The sequence below is a fragment of the Myotis nattereri genome, assembly GCF_964212035.1.
Source record: "Myotis nattereri genome assembly, chromosome: 3".
NCBI classification, from domain to species: domain Eukaryota; kingdom Metazoa; phylum Chordata; class Mammalia; order Chiroptera; family Vespertilionidae; genus Myotis; species Myotis nattereri.
Genome location: NC_138077.1, coordinates 960619 through 981234, shown reverse-complemented (window position 1 = coordinate 981234; position 20616 = coordinate 960619). Strand labels below are relative to the sequence as shown.

Here is a 20616-nt window from a genome sequence, read left to right as displayed (position 1 = left end):
GTGATGAGAGAGATCCATGGATCAGCTGCCTCCTGCACGCCCCCCACTGGGGATCGAGGCCACAACCGGGCCTGCGCCCTGACCGGGAATCAAATTCTGGTTACGGGAGAATTTATAGGTTGCTGCAGCCTCCTGGTTCACAGGTCAGCGCTCAGCCTCGGAGCCATGCCAGCTGCGCCTGCTCTTGGCTTTTAATTCCTGTATTAAGTGCCTGGGAACAGTGAGCAGCCGGGGAGAATGAGCCTGATCAGGTAGAAGTCCTGCAGCCGTGTGTCTAACGCCGCGTCCAGAACAGCGTCTCGGGGGGGTGGGGGGGGCTGCCTTCCCGCAGGACCGGCTCTTCATTTAGGGCAGCGGTTCTCAACCTGGGGGTCGGACGACCCTTTCACAGGGGTCGCTGAAGACCATCGGAAAACACATATAATTACATAGGCGCTCTCTCTGGCACCTTTTGCCGTATCCTCTGCTTCTGTCTTCTTCCCCACAGTCTAGAGCAGTGATTCGCAGTCTTTTTCATCTTCGTCCATCAACTAATTATCATAACTCTGAGGCACACCAAAAACTGTATTACTTTTCTGCCGATCTGATGAAAAAGAAAGATATAATTTTGATTCATTCGCTCCAGACGGCTCTGTGTTGGCTGTTGTTTTTCTGTTTGACAACCGAAGGGAGGGGAGGCCAGTGCCCTGGACTGAGCAGTCGGCGCTGCCTGGTGTACACGCTCTTGGGCGCCATGACACCTCTGGTCTGAAGCAAGTCTGCTTATTGCAAACAGCTCCTGTGCTCCGGCCGTCATGTGGGCGTCCGGTCGCTCTCCTAGGACGGAGCTCCCATCTCCTCCTCCTGTTCCCCTGCCCCCCGTGCACCCACCTTGCCCGGAGCAGCCTGCCTCTCATTTTCTCTGCCAGGCTGGTCAGTTCCCGAATTTCCCGGAAACCACAGGCCCTGCGGAGTCAGTGGGAGCTTGTGGGGTGCCAGCCCCTCAGCCTCGGCTCCTGGTCGACCAGGCGGCTCCTTTCTAGTCCTAACGGAGTGGCTTTCCCAGCACCCCTGGCCGCGCTCGCTGTGCTGCTTGGAGTGGCAGCTTCCCGTCTCAGGGACGCGTTCAGATCATCTTGGACCCTAATTGGATCCCCCTGGTGGTGTGTCCCTGTAACGTCACTTTATCCGCAGCCGTGACAGGCGGAGGTGGGGCTTCTGTTCTCTGTTGGCTGAGTGTCCTTAGTCGACAGCTAACGCCTCCAGCTGCCTCTCGGGAGAAACCCCGGAAACATTCACCTTTGGTTTGGCATCGATTCCTTGTGGCTACGGGTCACCTCTGGGACGTGGGCGCGGAGCCCAGGTCAACGCCTTCATCCCCGCGGAGCATCCGCCTCGCCCAGGGCAGCTGGTTGGCCACGCTGGCCGCGCGTCCCCTGCAGTTAGTGAGGGACACAGACACGCTCCCGCCATGGCCCACGAGCTGAGCCGGGAATCTGTGCCCGAGAGGACCTCGGGGCGCCCCCTGGAAACCACCGTGAGGTACACGGGCAGCGAGCCCCAAGGGGAGAGCGTGTGGTCCCCCGGGGCCTGAGAGGAGCGTGGCGAGTGAGTGCAGGAGAGCCCTCGCTGGCAGCCTCAGAGGACCGCCCGCTGCGCCTGCGCCCGGAGGTCCCACGCCGTTAGGAGCGCAGTGCAGCCCGCGGCTGTGCCCGCTAGATGTGGGTGTGTAATTGTACCCGTTATGCACCTTCCAGGTGCTGTGTTACTCGCAGCATTCGCTTTGTTTTTACAGCATTTACATTTGCATTAAGTCACTCTGAGCTCATAGTTTAAAGAATTCAACGAACTCTTAACACCTCGAGTGAGATTCTCTCTTTCCTTACTGCCCCCGCCCCCCAGCCTCCCTGCCCCAGAGGAAGGAGGCTCAACCGGTTTACCTGGGTGTTTGCCTTTAATTCCTTTGACCCTCATTTCTCATGCACACACTTAGGCCATTTCTTATTTGACTTTAGACACTAGCTCCTGACTTTCTGTTCCGATGATGGACACTTGGCTGCAGATACACAGCTGCCCCTCCCCCTCCTGCGGGTCATCGTGTGAAAATGTAGGATGAGCTCCTTTTAGGATCGGCCCATCGGGAAGGGCTCATTCCGATGGCCTAAGTGGTGTCTCCCCCCCCCCCCCCCCGCAGACCACCAGCCAGACGGAGCTGGAGAACTGGATCACCGCCATCCACTCGGCCTGCTCGGCCGCCGTCGCCAGGCACCACCACAAGGAGGACACGCTCCGCCTCCTCAAGTCGGAGATCAAGAAGCTGGAGCAGAAGATCGACATGGACGAGAAGATGAAGAAAATGGGCGAGATGCAGCTGTCCGCCGTCACCGACTCCAGGAAGAAGAAGACCATCCTCGACCAGGTGATGGCTCTGGACCAGGGGTCCTCCAACTGCGGCCCGCGGGCCACATGCAAATACAATTACTGTATTTGTTCCCGTTTCGTTTTTTTACTTCAGAATAAGATATGTGCAGTGTGCATAGGAATTTGTTCATAGTCTTTTTTTAAACTGTAGTCCGGCCCTCCAACGGTCTGAGGGACAGTGAACTGGCCCCCGTTTAAAAAGTTTGAGGACCCCTGCTCTAGACTTACATGCTCCCTCTAGACCAGTGGTTCTCAACCTTGGCTGCACGTTAGAACCCCCTGGGAATCTTTTTAAAATCCTGATTTCTGGGCCTCATCCTCCAGAAATTCTGTTTCTTTGTGATGGGGTGGGGCCACGACATGAGTAACAAAGAAACAGAATTTCCGGAGGATGAGGCCCAGAAATCAGGATTTTAAAAAGATTCCCAGGGGATTCTAATGTGCAGCCAAGGTTGAGAACCACTGCTCTAGACTCACACTCTCCTGGGTCGGGCGATGGCCCTCCTGGGTCAGGCGGTCCCCTCCTGGGTCAGGCGGTCGCTCCCCGTCTGACTTGGGTGGAATCCTGAGCTCTCGAGTGGCTCTCAGCTCCCTCCTCTGTCCGCTGTGGCCACCGGGACCCAGGCTGCTCAGCGCTTTCCGTGACGGGCAGTCTCCTCGCTGTTGCTCATGGTCGATTGTCAGGAGCTGGAGGAGCGGGAAGGAGGCCGAGAGGGACGAAGCCGTCCGGGTGTGTGCTGGGCGTTATCAGGGGTCAGGGATCAGCGGTGGGTCCACTCTGGACTCCACAATAGACTTAGGATTCTAGATGTAGGTGGGCCCGGATACCACCTTCAAGAGTGGGTTTTTCCTTTTGTAATATATTTTTATTGATTTCAGAGGATGGGAGAGGGAGACAGAGAGATAGGAACATCAATGGTGCGAGAGAATTATTGATCAGATCAGTTACCTTCTGCACGCCCCACACTGGGATCGAGCCCACAACCTGGGCATGCGCCCTGACCGGGAATTGAGCCGTGACCTCCTGGTTCATAGGTCGACGCTCAGCCTCTGAGCCACGCTGGCCGGGCAGTTTTTTCTTTTTAATCCTCACTCGAAGATATTTTTCCTGTGTTTAGATAGAGTGGAAGGGGTGGGGGGAGGGAGAAAGGTAGAGAGAGAGAGGGCGGGGGGGAGGGAGAGAGACATCAGTGTGAGACACATTGATTGGTTGCCTCCTGCATGTCTCCTACTGGGGATGGAGCCCACAACCCGGGCATGTGCCCTGACCGGAATCGAACCTGTGACCTCCTGGTTCGTGGGTTGACGCTCAGCCACTGAGCCATGGCTCCCGGGCTCCAGTCTTCCTCTTACATGATCTTATTTGATGTCACATCAGCTTTAGGTCTAGGTCTTATTTTGCCCTAAACCATGAGGAACTTCTGTGTCCCCAGGATTGGGCCGGCCCCGTCCCATGCTCCCACGCCCCACCTGGTCCTCTCCACACCCACCTGTCCCCACACCGCGTGGGGTGTTTGCTCTGCTCTTCAGCTCCCCTCTTTCCTCTTCTCCTCGTCCTCCGTGAGAAGCCAGCCCTTGTAGGTCACCTAATCCCCGGGCTGGACCCCCCGTGTTCACTTCCTCCCGGTTTGGGCCCCGAGCCCGGTGCCGAGGCCCCTGTAACGCCGCAAACGCGAGCCCCCGCCCGGGGAAACTGGACCTCGTGACCTGTTTCCGTTTGTCGTGCTGAATTCACGGCCCACGTCTGTGCGGAAACCACGCGGGCTGTGAACGCAGGGACCCTCCCCCTGCCGGCGCCTGAGAACGTAGGGGACCCTCTGCACCCCCAGGATGGACTCCGGGGCCTGGCAGCGTAGGTCTGTGACGCCCGTGCGGGATGGAGCGCAGCGCGGGCCCCCCTCCCTCACGCCCCGCGTGTCCCCGCAGATCTTCGTCTGGGAGCAGAACCTGGAGCAGTTCCAGATGGACCTGTTCCGCTACCGCTGCTACCTGGCCAGCCTGCAGGGCGGCGAGCTGCCCAACCCCAAGCGGCTGCTCGCCTTCGCCAGCCGCCCCACCAAGGTGGCCATGGGGCGCCTGGGCATCTTCTCCGTGTCGTCCTTCCACGCCCTGGTGAGTGGCTGCGGCTGTGGGAGGGGCTGGGTCAGCGCGTGGAGGTGGGTCCCGCTTTCCGCCGCGTGAGCCTGGGGCGGGGGTGGGCAGGTCTTCCCTGACAGCCGGAAGGTTCCTGCTCCCGCCCCTCGGCGGGCTGGTGGTTGTGCTGAGACATGTGGCACCGTCTTAGGAGGCCTTCGTGGGCAGTGTTTGCTGGTAGCGCCTGCGCCCACAGGCAGGGTCACGTTTTCACCCAACGCACATGTACATGTTTTGTGCTAATCCTCAGCCGAGGACATTTTCCCATTGATTTCTAGGGAGAGTGGAGGGAAGGAGAGGCACAGAGAGAGGAATGTCGATGTGAGAGAGACACATCGATTGGGTGCCTCCTGCACGAGCCCGCACTGCGGGATGTGCCCTTGACCGGATCGAACCGGTGACCCTTCAGTCCAAGGGCTTGACACTCTATCCACTGAGTCTGACTGGCCAGGGCACAGGCACACTTTTTGTGTGTTTTTTAAAAATATATTTTTGTTGATTTCAGAGAGAAGGGAAAGGGAGAGAGAAACATCCATGATGAGAGAGAATCATGGATCGGCTGCCTCCTGCATGCCCCCCACTGGGGATGGAACCCGAACCCTGCGTGTGCCCGAACCCTGTGTGTGCCCTGACCGGGGATCAAACCTGACCTCCTGGTTCATAGGTCAAAGCTCAACCACTGAGCCACGCCAGCCCGGCCCAAGCACATATTTTTTTACTTTAACCTTATGGAAATGGTCTCTCTCTCTCTCAGTGGTAAGTGGAGAGATCATACATGTCTCTCTCTCTCTTGCAAACTCACAGTATGTATTGGACGCAGATCTCCCTGGGGACCCCCTTCTCACTCTCCGTCGTGGTCAGTGGCAGATGGGAACCGGAGTCTCCCTCCGACATTCTTGTCGGGGCTGCTGGCACCTTGCACACAGCACTCTGGGGTTTAGTTCCTTTTTTTTTTTTAAACAAAACACAGCTTTCAGTGTCCTTCCTTCCGCCTGAACGAGGCACCCTGTCCCGGACCCCCGGCTCTCCCGTCTCCTGCCTCCTTCCCGCTGACCCGGCACCTCCCTGCGCGGGAGGGGGGCGGGTCCGGGGACCCCCTCCGAGTCCTGGGCGCGCAGACCTGCCGCTTCTCCCCTGGGCGAGGTCACCGCCCATGGGCCCGCTCCGCGGGGCCTCTGACGGGCGGGGGTGGAGCTGGGGACAGTGGTCAGGTGTCCGAGGAGGTGGTTTGTGGGAACGGGAGGAAGCGGAGAGGAAGGGATGGACTCGCGGGGGCCGGCGCGCTGCTCGGGTGTATGTGCTGACCCGGCAGCGGCGTCCATTCGGAAGGAGCCGCTCCGTGGGGTTCGGGTTCGGGTTCGGGTTCGGGGGAAGCGTGGAGTGTGGTCTGTGTGACCCGGGGCACGGGGTCCAGCCTGGCCGGGCGTCTGGCTGAGACGCGGCCCGTGATCTGTGACTGTTCCGTGTCCGGACCGGTGAGTCGGACACGGACGAGTCGCCCGCCGTCCATGGACACTCGGGTCCAGGGTGGGCCGGGTGCCTGGGCCGTGGGCTCCGGGGTCGGGGGTGGGGGTGCCGGCTGGGGTGACGAGCGCTGGCGCGGGAGGGTGCGATGGTGGGTCCCTGGGGGATGGCCAGCACCTGACGCCGCCCCGCTGTCCGCCGCCCGCCCCGCGCCCCGCAGGTGGCCGCCCGCACCGCCGAGACAGGCGTGAGGCGGCGCACGCAGGCCATGTCGCGCTCCACCAGCAAGCGCCGCAGCCGCTTCTCCTCCCTCTGGGGCCTGGACACCGCCTCCAAGAAGAAGCAGGGGCACCCGAGCATCAACCAGGTGGGCGGGGGCGGGTCTAGCCCGGACCACGCCCTCCATGACCACGCCCTCCATGGCCACGCCCCTTCCCCATGCCCCACCCTCCCATCTCCCGCCCTCCGCGCCCCGCCCTTCTGGTCCCTGCCCTCCCTGGCCCCTCCCCTCCCCGGGCCCTGCCTTACAAGGCCCCACCCCCGAACCCTGCCCCGGCCCCGCCCTCCCGGGCCCCGCCCCTCCCACCCACAGGCCCCGCCCTCGTGCCCCGCCCTCCGGGGCCCCACCCCGCGCCCCACCACGCCCCCAGCCCCGCCGGGTTCTCACGTGGGCGCCGTGCGTGTCGCAGGTGTTCGGCGAGGGGCCGGAGGCGGTCAAGCAGGCGCTGGAGGAGGCCTTCGACGACGCTGTCCCCGATGACAAGGTAACGGCCGTCTGTCCTGCAGGCGCCGCCTCCGGGTAAAGCGGCGCCATCAGCTCTCTAAGGGCCGCGGCGCCATCAGCTCTCTAAGGGCCGCGGCCCGGGGCTGGCGGGGTTCAGGGTGGAGCGTGGCCAGGCAGCCCTCAGGCTTGGGGGGGTTGTGGGGGCTCCATCCTGAGTCCAGAGGGAACGGGCCCCGAGCGGAGGCTTCGTGCCTCGCGAACCGTGTCCTGGGCGTCGGGTGAGGAGTGCCCCCCCACACCCCCTCGCGGGCTCTGCGGCCCCACTAAGTGCCAAGGACCCTTCTGAGCGAAGGTTCGTCCTAAAAAGCGCACTTGCCTCGCAAGACGAGCGTTCGGTGGCAGAGTCACAGCTGCGCCCGCTCGTGCGTGGCCTTCGGGGGCTTTCGGACGCTCTGAGCGGAGAATAATGAGCGTCGGTTTGTTTTCCAAGCCCCTTTGTGGCCTCTGTACATGGACACCCGAGCTCTTAACCCCCACAGTGATGCGCAGCCTCTGGTTGGGGTTCCCTGGGGTTGCTGCAGCCTCACGGGCACCCCGTTCTCAGCCTCAGAGTCAGCATGAGAACCTGAGCGCGGGGTGTCCTGAGCCTCAGGCGGGGGGAGGGGGAGGAGAAGGCGGCCGCCTCAGGAGGCCCCCACACGCGTCCTGCACTCACCCCAAGGTGCTGCCTCCTCTCCCTGCCCCGCCCCCCCCCCCCCCCCCCCCCCCCCCGCCAAGGGGAGCGCCGTCTCCCAGGTCGGGCTGAGGCCCTAGTCGGGCAGAGAGGGCGCTGCTCCTGCCCACGCAGCCGGCCTCCCCTCCTCGGGCTCCTCGGCCCCGCAGCCTGTGCGCCCTGAGCTCCCCGGCCCTGAGCTGCCCGGATGCTCTTGCCAGGGCTCCGCTCTGAGCTTGACGTGGTTGATGGGAGAACCAATGGCTGAGCTGAGCCAGTGGATGGGTTAGCTTCCTCCCTCCCTCCCTCCCTTCCTCCTTCCCTCCTTCTCCCGTTTTCTTTCCTTCCTCCCTAGGTTCCTTCTGAATTTCCCAGCCTCTCTTTCCTGCTTGCCCGCCTGGGGTGTCCCGGGCCAGGTGTGAGGTCTGAGGACCGCGCCCCCCCCCAACAGCGCTCTTTTCTCTGTACTTCTTCCTCCCCGGGCGCGGCGTCTGCACTGGGCCCTTCTCGGGACTAGGAGGCCCTGTGCCCTGGGGTCGGAGTCACTGTCCCCACGGCGGCCGCCCGGCCGACTCCCTGTTGCAGATGGAGAAGGAGATGGTCCTGCCCATCGCCCACCAGCAGAACCCCGACTGTGACATGTGGGTCCACGAGTATTTCACGCCGTCCTGGTTCTGTCTGCCCGACAACCGGTCCGTGCTGACGGTCGTGCGGCCCGGAGACTCCGCGCGGGACACGCTGGAGGGGGTCTGCAAGGTGAGGCCCTGGGGGCGTCCTGGGGAGCAGAGGCCCCGGGGGTCACCTCCGCCGCTGGCGATGCGGGGCCGGGCGGGGCTCCCCACATGCAGGGCCGTGCGCGTGCCGGGTTCGCACGTGGTGGTGGCTCACGGTGTCTGCCACACCTGAGTTTTTCCCTGTGAGTCAGTGACGGTTACGGAAATAACTATCGGGGTGTTCTTAGTTTGGCCTTAAAAACCTCTTGTGGGGGAGGGCAGGAGAAGTAAAAGGAGTATAAACACGTGGAAAATGAACCTCACGGAGGTGGAAATAACTGTCATCAGCAGAGCTTTTGGGGGGAAGAGACCTTACATTTCACACGTCTATAGAAGCAGAGACTGATGTCATGAACGCTGGGGTCCCCGTCGCTGGGGTCCGGTCAGTGGGGTCCCGTCAGTGGGGTCCCGTCACTGGGGTCCCCGTCGCTGGGGTCCCCATCGCTGGGGTCCCCGTCACTGGGGTCCGGTCAGTGGGGTCCCGTCACTGGGGTCCCGTCACTGGGGTCCCCGTCGCTGGGGTCCCCGTCGCTGGGGTCCCCATCGCTGGGGTCTGTAATGATCAAATTCTGTTTCCTTTACTCCCACCCCAGCTCTGGGTTATTCTGGAAGCAAATCCCAGGCTCGTTCTCTTTATCTACCTTGCACTTGGGATGAGTCTCCAAAATAAAAGGATGTTTTTAAATGAGTCCATTGAAGCATTTCCTGCCCATGATGCACTGTGTGCTGAAGAGCACTGTCCTCTCTTTTCCCTTCTTCTTTTTTTAAAAGATATTTTTATTGATTTCAGAGAGGAAGAGAGAGGGGGAGAGAGAGAGAGGGAGGGAGGGAGGGAGGGAGAGGGCGGGAGGGGGAGAGAAACATCAGTGAGGAGAGAGAATCATGGATCAGCTGCCTCCTGCACGCCCCACACTGGGGATCGAGCCCTCAACCTGGGCCTGTGCCCTGACCGGGAATCGAACCGTCACCTCCTGGTTCGTAGGTCGACGCTCAGCCCCTGAGCCGCGCCAGCCGGCCCCCCATCCTGCGCGCACATGAGGGTTGTGTGTGAGACCATGTCACCGCTCTTGCTTTTTCTGCAACCTTCGTCCGAGGATGAGTTTTTAGACACAGGAAACCCGCCGGCCGGTCTGGGCCCGGAGGAGGCCTGGGAGCCGAATCCCCTGCTTTTCCCGATTGTTCCTCTGGGCGAGTCGTCCCGCGTGTTTCGAAGCCACACGCTGGGAGCTCGCGTGGGACTCTGTAACTCACCGAAATCCGAGCGTCATCCTCACTGGGACTCGCTTGCAGATGAGCTGCCGACATGGTCCCGTCCCCACGTGTGAAACTCACGTGCCGGGCGCAGCCTCCCTCGCTGTCCCGCGTCAGGCTTTCCCCACGCTCCCCTCCGGCCGCTTATATATATATTTTCATATATATATATATATACATATATATATATATATGAATATAGATAGGAATATAGATAGATAGGAATATATATATTCCTATCTAATAAAAGAGAGACATGGTAATTAGCGTGTAATCATGTGTGATTACACATGTACACGTGTAATCACGTCCACGTAATTCCCTGTGTGTGTGTGTGGAATTACGTTGCGGCCTCGTTGCTCTGACGGTGGGTCTTTAAACTTGTCTTTACTGTTGGAGGCGTTGCCGGTGCCCCTTCCCATGGCCCCTGGTCGGATGGGTTTTGTTGCAAATCCCGAGTTAAAGGCTGACCTGGCTCAGGTCGGCCGAGTGCATCGCCAGGTGCCCACGGGGCGCGGCCTGTGTTCAGTGAGAAGGCGCTGAAGTTCGGGTGTGGGTGCAAAGCCTCCAGGATGGTGGACACTTATCCCGGGACCGGACGCCTTGTCCCGGGAAACGCGCCCCCTTTTCCCACCGAACATCTCTCCTCCTTTGTCCACGCAGACGCACCAGCTGGACCCGGCTGCCCACTACCTGCGGCTGAGGTTCCTCGTGGAGAACAGACTGCAGGTCTACGTGCCGCAGCCCGAGGAGGACGTGTACGAGCTGGTAGGCTGCCGCCGTCTGGGCCCTCCACGCAGGGGCGTAAATCCCAGGGGCGCCCGTGCGGGTGGTGGCTGGGGAGGGGGAGCGGGTTCTGACCTGCATGGCCCTCCTTCCTTCGGAGCGCGGCTCCTGGGACGGCCCTGCGGGTCCCAGCCTCTCCGCGGGGTGCAGCGCCCCCTGTCTATGCAGGGAGCCCGTGCCCTGGCACAGCCGGCCCAGAGCCGCGGGGACGCGATCCACTCTCCCTGTAGCCCGCCAGGCGTGGTTTTCAGTTGGCGACAGACCTGCTGGCTCTGACTCCATTTCTGTGTGACTCTCCCCGCACGCTGGAACCCACGGCCGCGTCCTGTCGCAGGAAAGAGCTGCCGCTTACTTCTGTGTCCCAGCCTCTCGTGGTGACGTTTAGACAGATCCCGGCCGTCACCTGTGTCTGCGTTTCTTTGTCCGAGTCTGTCCCACACCCGGGTCTCTGTCGGCTCTAAGGACGTGGCGTTGGCAGGAACACGAGGGGACGCTGTTCCAGGGTCCCGTCAGAGTGGAAGTGACGGTTCACACAGTAGGTGCCCAGGGAACGTTGTCACGGTAACAGAGCTGACGCGTTCCTTCTGGCGGCCACGTGGTGCGGTGTCAGTCCCAGGAGAGGATGTGGGAGCCGGGGCCCCCCGCCCTGGAGTTTGCGCTCCCCTCTGCGCGAGTCATTCCTGGGGCCACGGCTGCGGGCATGGACGTGTGCCTGGTGACGCGTCCCCGTGGGAGGGGGGTCACTGCAGAGAGCAGAGCCGAGAGCCGGAGCCGGGCCTCCCTCTGGGAAAGGGGACGCGCGTGGCCGGCAGTGAGTGGGGTTCTGTGCAGCCAGCGCTGTGGACGCCCGCTTAACGCCCGCCTGTCGCCAGCCGAGTGCGTTCGGCCCGTGGGGGCGGCCGCGGAGCAGCCCTGCTGGGTGGTTCTTTGTCTATCAGGGCTCTTTCTTGCGCTGAGTTTAGTCTAAGGAAGTGGGGCTCCGGCCTGTGTCGTTCTAACCCAGCGGTTCTCAACCTGTGGGTCGCGACCCCTTTGGCGGTCGAACGACCCTTTCACGGGGGTCGCGTAAGACCATCCTGCAGATCAGATATTTACATGACGATTCATCACAGTAGCAACATGACAGTTATGAAGTAGCAACGAGAATGATTTTATGGTTGGGCCACAGCATGAGGAACTGTATCTCAAGGGCCAGAAGGTTGAGAACCACTGTTCTAAACGAATCGTCTGAGATAAACATACCCACAGGCTCTCAAACCAGGTACCAGGCAGGAGGCCTCCAGGCAGGGACAGGACATGCCCACTGGGCCGTGGGAAAACCGTGATGGGAACGACGGCGACACGCTGCCCCCTAGGGGCAGAGTGGGCTCGAGGCCCAGAATCAGGTGAAGGCCCAGCCAGCCTGTTGTGGGCGCTCAGTGGTGTGACGAAACGCACCGTAAACTTCATATACTTGGTATTTATAGTTTTGGTGACCGTGTTTTTGAGCTAAAGATCAGTATCAACAGATTCTTTTCGAATTTCAGAACTTATCTGTATACGTAAACGTTGGAAGTATCCAATAAAACCCCGTCGAGGTGTGCCCTTCACACTGCATTTGGGGGAAGTTGCATTGAATTAGGGTGTCCAGCGAGCGGCTGTGCGTTCAGTTCCTCATCCCCCATCTTCCTTGCCCCCTCCCCCCAGCTCTCCACTCGCCGCCTGTCAGGTGCCCCAAAAAGAGGGCGGAGAGGAACGGGCGTCCCCCCTCCCTCGCTGGAATCCTGTCCTTTCCCAACGCATGGCCGTGCTGTCCGAGCCGGCCCCCAGGCTGCTGCTCGGCCCTGCACAGCCGGACGGCCTCTACAAACGCTGTTACTTTTATTGTTGTTTTTTCCAACATTCATCCCCCACTGGCCGCGTTCTCTGAGCCTCTGGCACATGGATTTGTTCGGAGCTTTTGTCATGGATTGTGGACATGGCCGTGGGCCTGCGCACCTGCAGGGGTGCTCTCTCCGCTGGTAAAGGGCCCCGTCCTGCAGGGGTGCTCTCTCCGCTGTTAAAGGGCCCCGTCCTGCAGGGGTGCTCTCTCCGCTGTTAAAGGGGCCCCATCCTGCAGGGGTGCTCTCTGCTGTTAAAGGGGCCCTGTTCTGCAGGGGTGCTCTCTCCGCTGTTAAAGGGGCACCGTCCTGCAGGGGTGCTCTCTGCTGTTAAAGGGCCCCGTCCTGCAGGGGTGCTCTCTCCGCTATTAAAGGGCCCCCATCCTGCAGGGGTGCTCCCTCCGCTGGTAAAGGGGCCCCGTCCTGCAGGGGTGCTCTCTCCACTGGTAAAGGGGCCCCGTCCTGCAGGGGTGCTCTCTGCTGTTAAAGGGGCCCTGTTCTGCAGGGGTGCTCTCTCCGCTGTTAAAGGGGCACCGTCCTGCAGGGATGCTCTCTCCGCTGTTAAAGGGGCCCCGTCCTGCAGGGGTGCTCTCTGCTGTTAAAGGGGCCCTGTTCTGCAGGGGTGCTCTCTGCTGTTAAAGGGGCCCGTCCTACAGGGGTGCTCTCTCTGCTGTTAAAGGGGCCCCGTCCTGCAGGGGTGCTCTCTGCTGTTAAAGGGGCCCCGTCCTGCAGGGGTGCTCTCCGCTGTTAAAGGGGCCCCGTCCTGCAGGGGTGCTCTCTCCGCTGTTAAAGGGCCCCGTCCTGCAGGGGTGCTCTCTCTGCTGTTAAAGGGGCGTCGTCCTGCAGGGGTGCTCTCCGCTGTTAAAGGGGCCCCGTCCTGCAGGGGTGCTCTCTGCTGTTAAAGGGGCCCCGTCCTGCAGGGGTGCTCTCCGCTGTTAAAGGGGTCCCAAGGTACCTGGGAGTGAGTGAAGACCAAGGGCGAGGGAAGAACTTGGAAGTGACTGTCCATGCGATGATTGTCAGACACAGGAGAACGAGCTGACCGGTTAATTGCAGTGAAACCTCTGACGTGTGAGCTGCACACGCCTCTCCTCTCCTCCCTGGAGACTGGTTCAAGTCCACACTGAGTTTCCTGGGTCTCGGTGGTGTCATCCAGGGGCTGAAAGAGGGTGTCCCCACCTAGACAGGGAGTCCCCCAAGCACGTGACCGCACCGTGACAGCGGTGGTCAGTTTGAGTGCCGTGTGTTTCAGGAAGCACGGCCTTCGCAGCTGTGCGGGGTGTGCACTTTGGGGGACGCCCTGTATAATCGTCGTCTGTTTCGTGCTGTAATTCGTCCACCTGTCTGTCCTGCCATGAACTTCGGGGCAGGTTCGCACGTGCACGGAGGGACCGGTGCCTCTCCCTGGTCCTGCACGATGTTAGATGTTTGTTGAGCTCACTCGTTCCTGCTGAGGGACTTGGGCGATCACGTGGGGAAGTGCCGGCGCTCACAGCTCCGCCCCCGTGGCATGCGCCCCGCCACGCCCGCTCCCGCCCAGCGGCTCCCGAGGGGTCACTGCTCCCGTGCGTGGTTTCCGATGGGAACGCGGCTCGGGGCGGGCATGCGAGCCTGGGCACGGGAGCGGCTCAGCGCGCCCGGGGTGTGGCGAGGAGAAAGATTCACAAAGTGAGGCAGCCCCATACCGCCATCGCTAACGGCCTGACGGCGCCCTGTCGTTCCAGCTGTACCAGGAGATCGAGATCTGCCCCAAGGCCACGCGGAGCCTGCAGGTGGAGAAGTCGGACGCGGCCGGGGACAGCTACGGTGCGTGCGAACCCGCGGTCGTCGGTGACTCCCTCGTGGGAGCCGTTCCCCGGTGAACGTGGGTAAAATGCCTGGGGGCGGGTCAGGCCACAGCCCGTCCGGGTTCTGGGCTCGGCAAGGCAGCCACAGGGGAAAAGAGGAATCTCTGCCCCGGCCGGTGTGGCTCAGTGGATGGAGCATCGGCCTGTGGACCCAGGGTCCCGGGTTCGATTCCGGTCAAGGGCACATACCTCTGGTGCAGGCTCCTCCCTGGCCTGGGCCTGGTCGGGGCGCGTGCAGGAGGCAGCCAGTCGGTGTGTCTCTCTCATGTCGATGTTTCTCTCTGCCTCTCCCTCTCCCTTCTCTCCCTAATAATCAATGGAAAATGCCCTTGGGTTGGGGAGGATTGACAACGACAACAACAAACAGGAACCTCCGCTGTGCGGCCAGGATGCGCGCTGCCCATCTCACAGCTGTAACCCCGGGCGTGCTGTGGCTACAGGGACTGGCTGTGTTGGGAGTGGATAGCTCTGTTAGGATGCACCCCGATCCTGAGGGGAGTTTGTCTTCCTCGCCCAAAGCATGCAGAACCCCCTCCCCCTCAGGACAGGTCAGAGGGGTCCCCGAGGCGACCCTCACACTCGCCGCTGCACGGCGAGGGCCCACTCACAGGGCGTGGGCGCGGCCATGGGGGTGATTCATGCAGGACGTCCGCACAGGGTCTAGCAGATGAGATGTGCTCTCCTCTGAGGGGCAGGCAGGGACACCTGGGTCAGTTTGACTTGCAGATAAAATTAGTTTTATTTGAGGGGGACTTCTTGACACTCCCCCCCCATTCCCCCCCCCACCCCCCCCACACACAGAAATAACCTGGAAGCTAGAAGTTGCTGTAAGAATGGAGTTCAGGATAAGAGGGTGCAATGACATCCTTGCGCCCTGGCTGGTGCGGTCAGTTGGTTGAAAGGCGTCCTGTGTACCCAGAGGTCACGGCTCGATTCCGGTCAAGGGCACATGCCCGGGTTGCAGGCTGGAACCCCAGTAGGGGGTGTGCAGGAGGCAGCCGATCGATGTTTCTCTCTCTCTCTCTCTCCCCCTTTCTCTCTCAAATCCATAAAAACGTGTTTTTTAAACATGAGGTCGTTGGAACATCCGCAGGGCGTGGCCCCGTTCTCCATCGGAGGCCCCCATGCCCGCGTGGGCGGGGCCGTGGGTCCTGTGGCCCTTGTGGGCGGGGCCGTGGGTCGTGTGGCCCTTGTGGGCGGGGCCGTGGGTCGTGTGGCCCGTGTGGGCGGGGCCGTGGGTCCTGTGGCCCGCGTGGGCGCTGTTTCCAGGACCTGCCAACAAAACAAAGGACATGCTGGTTATGACTCGGCCGCCCTCTCGGGGGCGCTCCGGCCGGCCCGCCTCAGTTCTGTTTTGTCACTTGCCTGCTGTGTGAGCCGCTGCGCTCCGCCCGGCCCTCAGCCAGGTCGCTGCCTGGAGGCTTGTCCCCCCCGGGGCCGAGCTGTGTCCACGTCACGGTGGCCTGAGTTCCACGCGGTCCCCTTTGCAGTTCCGCCCGAGTGTTCTTCCCGAGGGAAAGCGCGTGTCCTGGGAGGATGTACGTGAGCCTGGAGGTGGCCAGGACTGGGAGCCCAGGCCCCTCAGCACGCAGTGTTTTGGGCGTGTTCTGCCCTTTGTCCTGAAGGGTCAGCCACGCCCAGGACTGGCCACTCGTGGCTCTGAGCTCAGGACCCCGGCCACGGGCAGGGTCATCTGACATGTGCAGTGTGAGACCAGCCGGGTTCGTGGGAGGTTGGATTTGGAGGGAGTGGCTGCTGGACGCTCTTTGCAGAGTTTTAATGATGAGAGCAGTGTCCATGGGCAGCACGTGGGGTCGCGCACACCTGTGACCTCCGGGGAAGAGGCGCGCTGAGGGTGAGAACCAGCCGAGGGGAGCGAGGACTGTGCTGAGGAGGAGGCTGAGGGTGGGGACGGTGGGGGTGGCCGCGCCAGGCGGGACCGACACCCTGGCCCGCGGTGGAGTTGGCAGCCGCGTGCAGAGCGAGGCCGGGAGGTTAGTGGTGGGTAGTGACGTCTGTTACCTGAACACGCACTTTCCTGCTTCGTGAACGGTGCGCGGGAAACGCCGAGGCTCCGATCCGCACACAGAAGCCCCGACAGCCCAGCCCGCGTGCGCTCAGCGCCCAGGTGACCCCGCTGTCTCTGTCCCAGGCTTCTCCCTCTCCTCCGTGGAGGAGGACGGCGTCCGAAGGCTCTACGTGAGCAGCGTGAGGGACACGGGGCTGGCGGCCAAGAAAGGTGGGTCTCTGTGTTCTGCCTGCCTGTCTGCCTGTCTGCCTGTCTGCCTGTCTGCCTGTCTGCCTGTCTCCCTGTCTGCCTGTCTGCCTGTCTGCCTGTCTCCCTGTCTGCCTGTCTGCCTGTCTCCCTGTCTGCCTGTCTGCCTGTCTGCCTGTCTCCCTGTCTGCCTGTCTGCCTCCCTGTCTGCCTGCCTGCCTGCCTGCCTGTCTGCCTGTCTCCCTGTCTGCCTGTCTGCCTGTCTCCCTGTCTGCCTGTCTGCCTGTCTGCCTGTCTGCCTGTCTGCCTGTCTGCCTGTCTGCCTGTCTGCCTGTCTCCCTGTCTGCCTGTCTGCCTGTCTCCCTGTCTCCCTGTCTGCCTGTCTGCCTGTCTGCCTGTCTGCCTGTCTCCCTGTCTGCCTGTCTGCCTGTCTCCCTGTCTGCCTGTCTGCCTGTCTGCCTGTCTGCCTGTCTGCCTGTCTGCCTGTCTCCCTGTCTGCCTGTCTGCCTGTCTGCCTGTCTGCCTGTCTGCCTGTCTGCCTGTCTGCCTGTCTGCCTGTCTGCCTGTCTCCCTGTCTGCCTGTCTGCCTGTCTCCCTGTCTCCCTGTCTGCCTGTCTGCCTGTCTGCCTGTCTGCCTGTCTCCCTGTCTGCCTGTCTGCCTGTCTCCCTGTCTGCCTGTCTGCCTGCCTGCCTGTCTGCCTGTCTCCCTGTCTGCCTGTCTGCCTGTCTCCCTGTCTGCCTGTCTGCCTGTCTGCCTGTCTGCCTGTCTGCCTGTCTGCCTGTCTCCCTGTCTGCCTGTCTGCCTGTCTCCCTGTCTCCCTGTCTGCCTGTCTGCCTGTCTGCCTGTCTGCCTGTCTCCCTGTCTGCCTGTCTGCCTGTCTCCCTGTCTGCCTGTCTCCCTGTCTGCCTGTCTGCCTGTCTCCCTGTCTGCCTGTCTGCCTGTCTCCCTGTCTGCCTGTCTGCCTGTCTGCCTGTCTGCCTGTCTCCCTGTCTGCCTGTCTGCCTGTCTCCCTGTCTGCCTGTCTGCCTGTCTCCCTGTCTGCCTGTCTCCCTGTCTGCCTGTCTGCCTGTCTGCCTGTCTCCCTGTCTGCCTGTCTGCCTGTCTCCCTGTCTGCCTGTCTCCCTGTCTGCCTGTCTCCCGTCTCCCTGTCTGCCTGTCTCCCTGTCTGCCTGTCTGCCTGTCTCCCTGTCTGCCTGTCTCCCTGTCTGCCTGTCTCCCTGTCTGCCTGTCTCCCTGTCTGCCTGTCTCCCGTCTCCCTGTCTGCCTGTCTCCCTGTCTGCCTGTCTGCCTGTCTCCCTGTCTGCCTGTCTCCCTGTCTGCCTGTCTCCCTGTCTGCCTGTCTGCCTGTCTCCCTGTCTGCCTGTCTCCCTGTCTGCCTGTCTCCCTGTCTGCCTGTCTCCCGTCTCCCTGTCTGCCTGTCTCCCTGTCTGCCTGTCTGCCTGTCTCCCTGTCTGCCTGTCTGCCTGTCTGCCTGTCTCCCTGTCTCCCTGTCTGCCTGTCTTCCTGTCTGCCTGTCTTCCTGTCTGCCTGTCTGCCTGTCTCCCTGTCTGCCTGTCTCCCTGTCTGCCTGTCTGCCTGTCTCCCTGTCTCCCTGTCTCCCTGTCTGCCTGTCTGCCTGTCTGCCTGTCTCCCTGTCTCCCTGTCTGCCTGTCTCCCTGTCTGCCTGTCTCCCTGTCTGCCTGTCTGCCTGTCTCCGTCTCCCTGTCTGCCTGTCTGCCTGTCTGCCTGTCTGCCTGTCTCCCTGTCTGCCTGTCTCCCTGTCTGCCTGTCTCCCTGTCTGCCTGTCTGCCTGTCTGCCTGTCTGCCTGTCTGTCTCTCCTAAATTGCCTCTGGGTTTCCTCTAGTTGGTGAGTGAGAAAGATCTGCCCAAATTCTCTGTAACGAGTGTGTGAATACGTGTCATTGAAAACCCAGGGAATATGGATGATATTCCACACACTCAGGTGTGTCAGGAATGTCATAATCTCAGACTTAAAATATATATATATTACTGATTTCAGAGAGGAAGGCAGAGGGAGAGAGAGATGGAAACACCAGTGATGAGAGAGAGTCATCGATTGGCTGCCTCCTGCACGCCCCTCACTGGGGATCGATCCCGTAACCTGGGCCTGTGCCCTGACCGGCATTCGAACTGTGACCTCCTGGGTCATGGGTTGATGCTCAACCACTGAGCCACGCCGGCGGCCTGGGTCCTCCTGCAGCAGAACTTCAGGAGGGAGGACCCTCTGTGCTCCCTCCACGCTGGTCAGAGCCGACAGGGCCGCCCCGGGCTGCAGGCCGTCCAAGCAGGCGCTGTGGCCGCCACCTGTGGAGCAGCCTCTGCAGAAGCAGAGAAGCAGGGTCCGCCTGCAGCCCGGCCCCTCGGGGAGCAGAGCCCCTCTCGCCGAGCCCGCCTGCGCCCTCCTGGGGGCGCCTCCCCGCCTCTTTCCCTGCAGGGAGCCTTCTCACCAGACTTCCTTCCCCTGACCGGTCCTTCGGGCTCCCGCCCTCTCGTCCTTCTGGAATGTTCTTTCACTGACTGACCTGCCCCGGCCCGTCACGCTTCCTGTTCTCCGAGGCCCGGCTGCTCTTCTGGGCCCCGAACGTGGGCAGCTTTCCCACCTGCTTTCAAAGGCAGCAGCCTCTTCAGGGACTTTCCACGAGGCCCTGATGTGGTTACAAAAAAACACACAAAACAGCAAAAAATGATCATAGCGACTCGGCGAGCCCTCGTCCCAGATGTGCCTGCAGTAGGCCGGCCTCCCTGCCACGCGGAGCAGCGCCCTGCGTGCGGCCCACAGACGCGGGACGGTCCTCGCGCCCCCGGGTGTGGCCCAGGCGTCCACACAGTGACTGGAGGGCGCGTCTGTCCCCCTCGAGGCAGCGTTTGTGGGGAGACGTCGGCAGGCGCTTGGGGCCCATGGACTCGGGGAGTAGATTTCTCCAGATGGTGTTCAGGCCAGGGCCGCGCCGGGCAGGGCAGGCGACCCCACGCCTGGAGCCTCCGGGCCTGGGGCCCTGCACCTGCTCCCCTTCGGGGCACCGTCTGTGCGGCAGGACTTGGGGTGCAGCCTCCCCCACCCCCTCCCTGGCTGTGCCACTGCCTCTGTGTGAAACTCAACTTTTCCATCACGTTGCAGGCCTGAAGGTGGGAGATGAGATTCTCGAGATCAACAATCGCGTGGCCGCCACCCTGAGCCCCGCGGCCCTCCGGGACTTCCTCTCGCAGCCCAGCCTGGGCCTCCTGGTGCGGACGCGCCCCGAGCTGGAGGGGGGCGCCCTGCTGCTGGGGAGCCCGCCCCACCGTGCCGACGGCCCCACCGAACCCGGCCAGAGCCCCCTCGCCTTCCTCCCCGGCAGCCCAGGTAAGGCTGCGACCTGCAGCGTGTGGCCGCGTGCGGAGCTGGGGTGCCTGCGACGGGGACCCGCTGCTCTGTGCCTCAGGGATGGGGTGCTGCAGGGACGGGGTGCTGTAGGGACGGGGTGCCGCAGGGGCGGGGTGCCGCAGGGACGGGGTGCCGCAGGGACGGGGTGTGGGGAGGAGCCGGCGGAGCCTGTGCTTCCTGTGGCGCTGCTGCGGGCAGGTGCTCCGGTTCTGGGGAGGACTGTTCAGCCACACTCCTGCCCGCCCCACGTGGAGGGCATCCCCCCTGCTGCTCTCACCTGTCGTTTTGGAGAAAGACGAGTGGACAGAGGCCACCGCCTCGGGGCTGTGGACCGAGATAGGGACATGGAAGTGCCAGGAGCCACAGGAGGGGCTGGGGCTGTCCCTACCCCTGCCGTCCACGTCCCACCCCAGCCCCGCAGCCCACGCCCGCTCCTGAGCGACAGAGGACGCTTGATGCCCGAGTAGACGGGGCTCCGACCCTTGTTGGTCCTCTTTTTTTTTTTTAATGTTTTTAAAAATATTTTGATTTTTTACAAAGAGGAAGGGAGAGGGACTGAGAGTTAGAAACATCAATGAGAGAGAAACATCGATCAGCTGCCTCCTGCACACTCCCCACTGGGGATGTGCCTGCAACCCAGGTACATGCCCTTGACCAGAATCGAACCCGGGACCCTACAGTCCACAGACCGACGCTCTATCCACTGAGCCAAACCGGTTAGGGCTGGTCCTCTTGTCTCTTGGGGTGTTTGCCTCAGAGTCCCGGAGGGTGAGCCCTGCCCGCCCCACCTGCTGCCCTCCCTCCTGGGGATACCTTCCCTCCTGGGGACACCTTCCCTCCAGGGGGACACCTTCCCTCCAGGGGGAGCTGCGTGAATGCTCCCTGCCCAGGAGGCCTTCCTGGGGCCCCCGGGGTGCGCCCCCTGCTCTGGATCCCCGGGCGCCCAAAGGGGCCTGTTCGGGACCCTGTCCCATCACCTGTCCCTCAGGTGTGTCTGCGTGTGGCCTGTCTTCTTCCGGGGGCTCCCGGGTGAGAGGGTCCCGACCACCCCGTTCTGGAGTTGGGCTCCATTTCGTAGGCTGGGGT

At 62.2% G+C, this 20616-nt stretch overlaps 1 protein-coding gene across 1 annotated transcript in view; it reads left to right on the top strand.

Moving 5' to 3' along the window:
- Positions 1–20616, top strand: part of TIAM1 (TIAM Rac1 associated GEF 1) — an 82274-nt gene that overhangs the window by 24549 nt on the left and 37109 nt on the right. Inside the window, exons 5-13 of the mRNA XM_081087268.1 lie at positions 2174–2398; positions 4327–4512; positions 6218–6364; positions 6687–6761; positions 8019–8189; positions 10121–10225; positions 13827–13908; positions 16102–16188; positions 19285–19509. Of these exons, the coding sequence (XP_080943394.1) occupies positions 2174–2398; positions 4327–4512; positions 6218–6364; positions 6687–6761; positions 8019–8189; positions 10121–10225; positions 13827–13908; positions 16102–16188; positions 19285–19509 (1303 nt within the window). The remainder of the gene's footprint in view (positions 1–2173; positions 2399–4326; positions 4513–6217; positions 6365–6686; positions 6762–8018; positions 8190–10120; positions 10226–13826; positions 13909–16101; positions 16189–19284; positions 19510–20616) is intronic.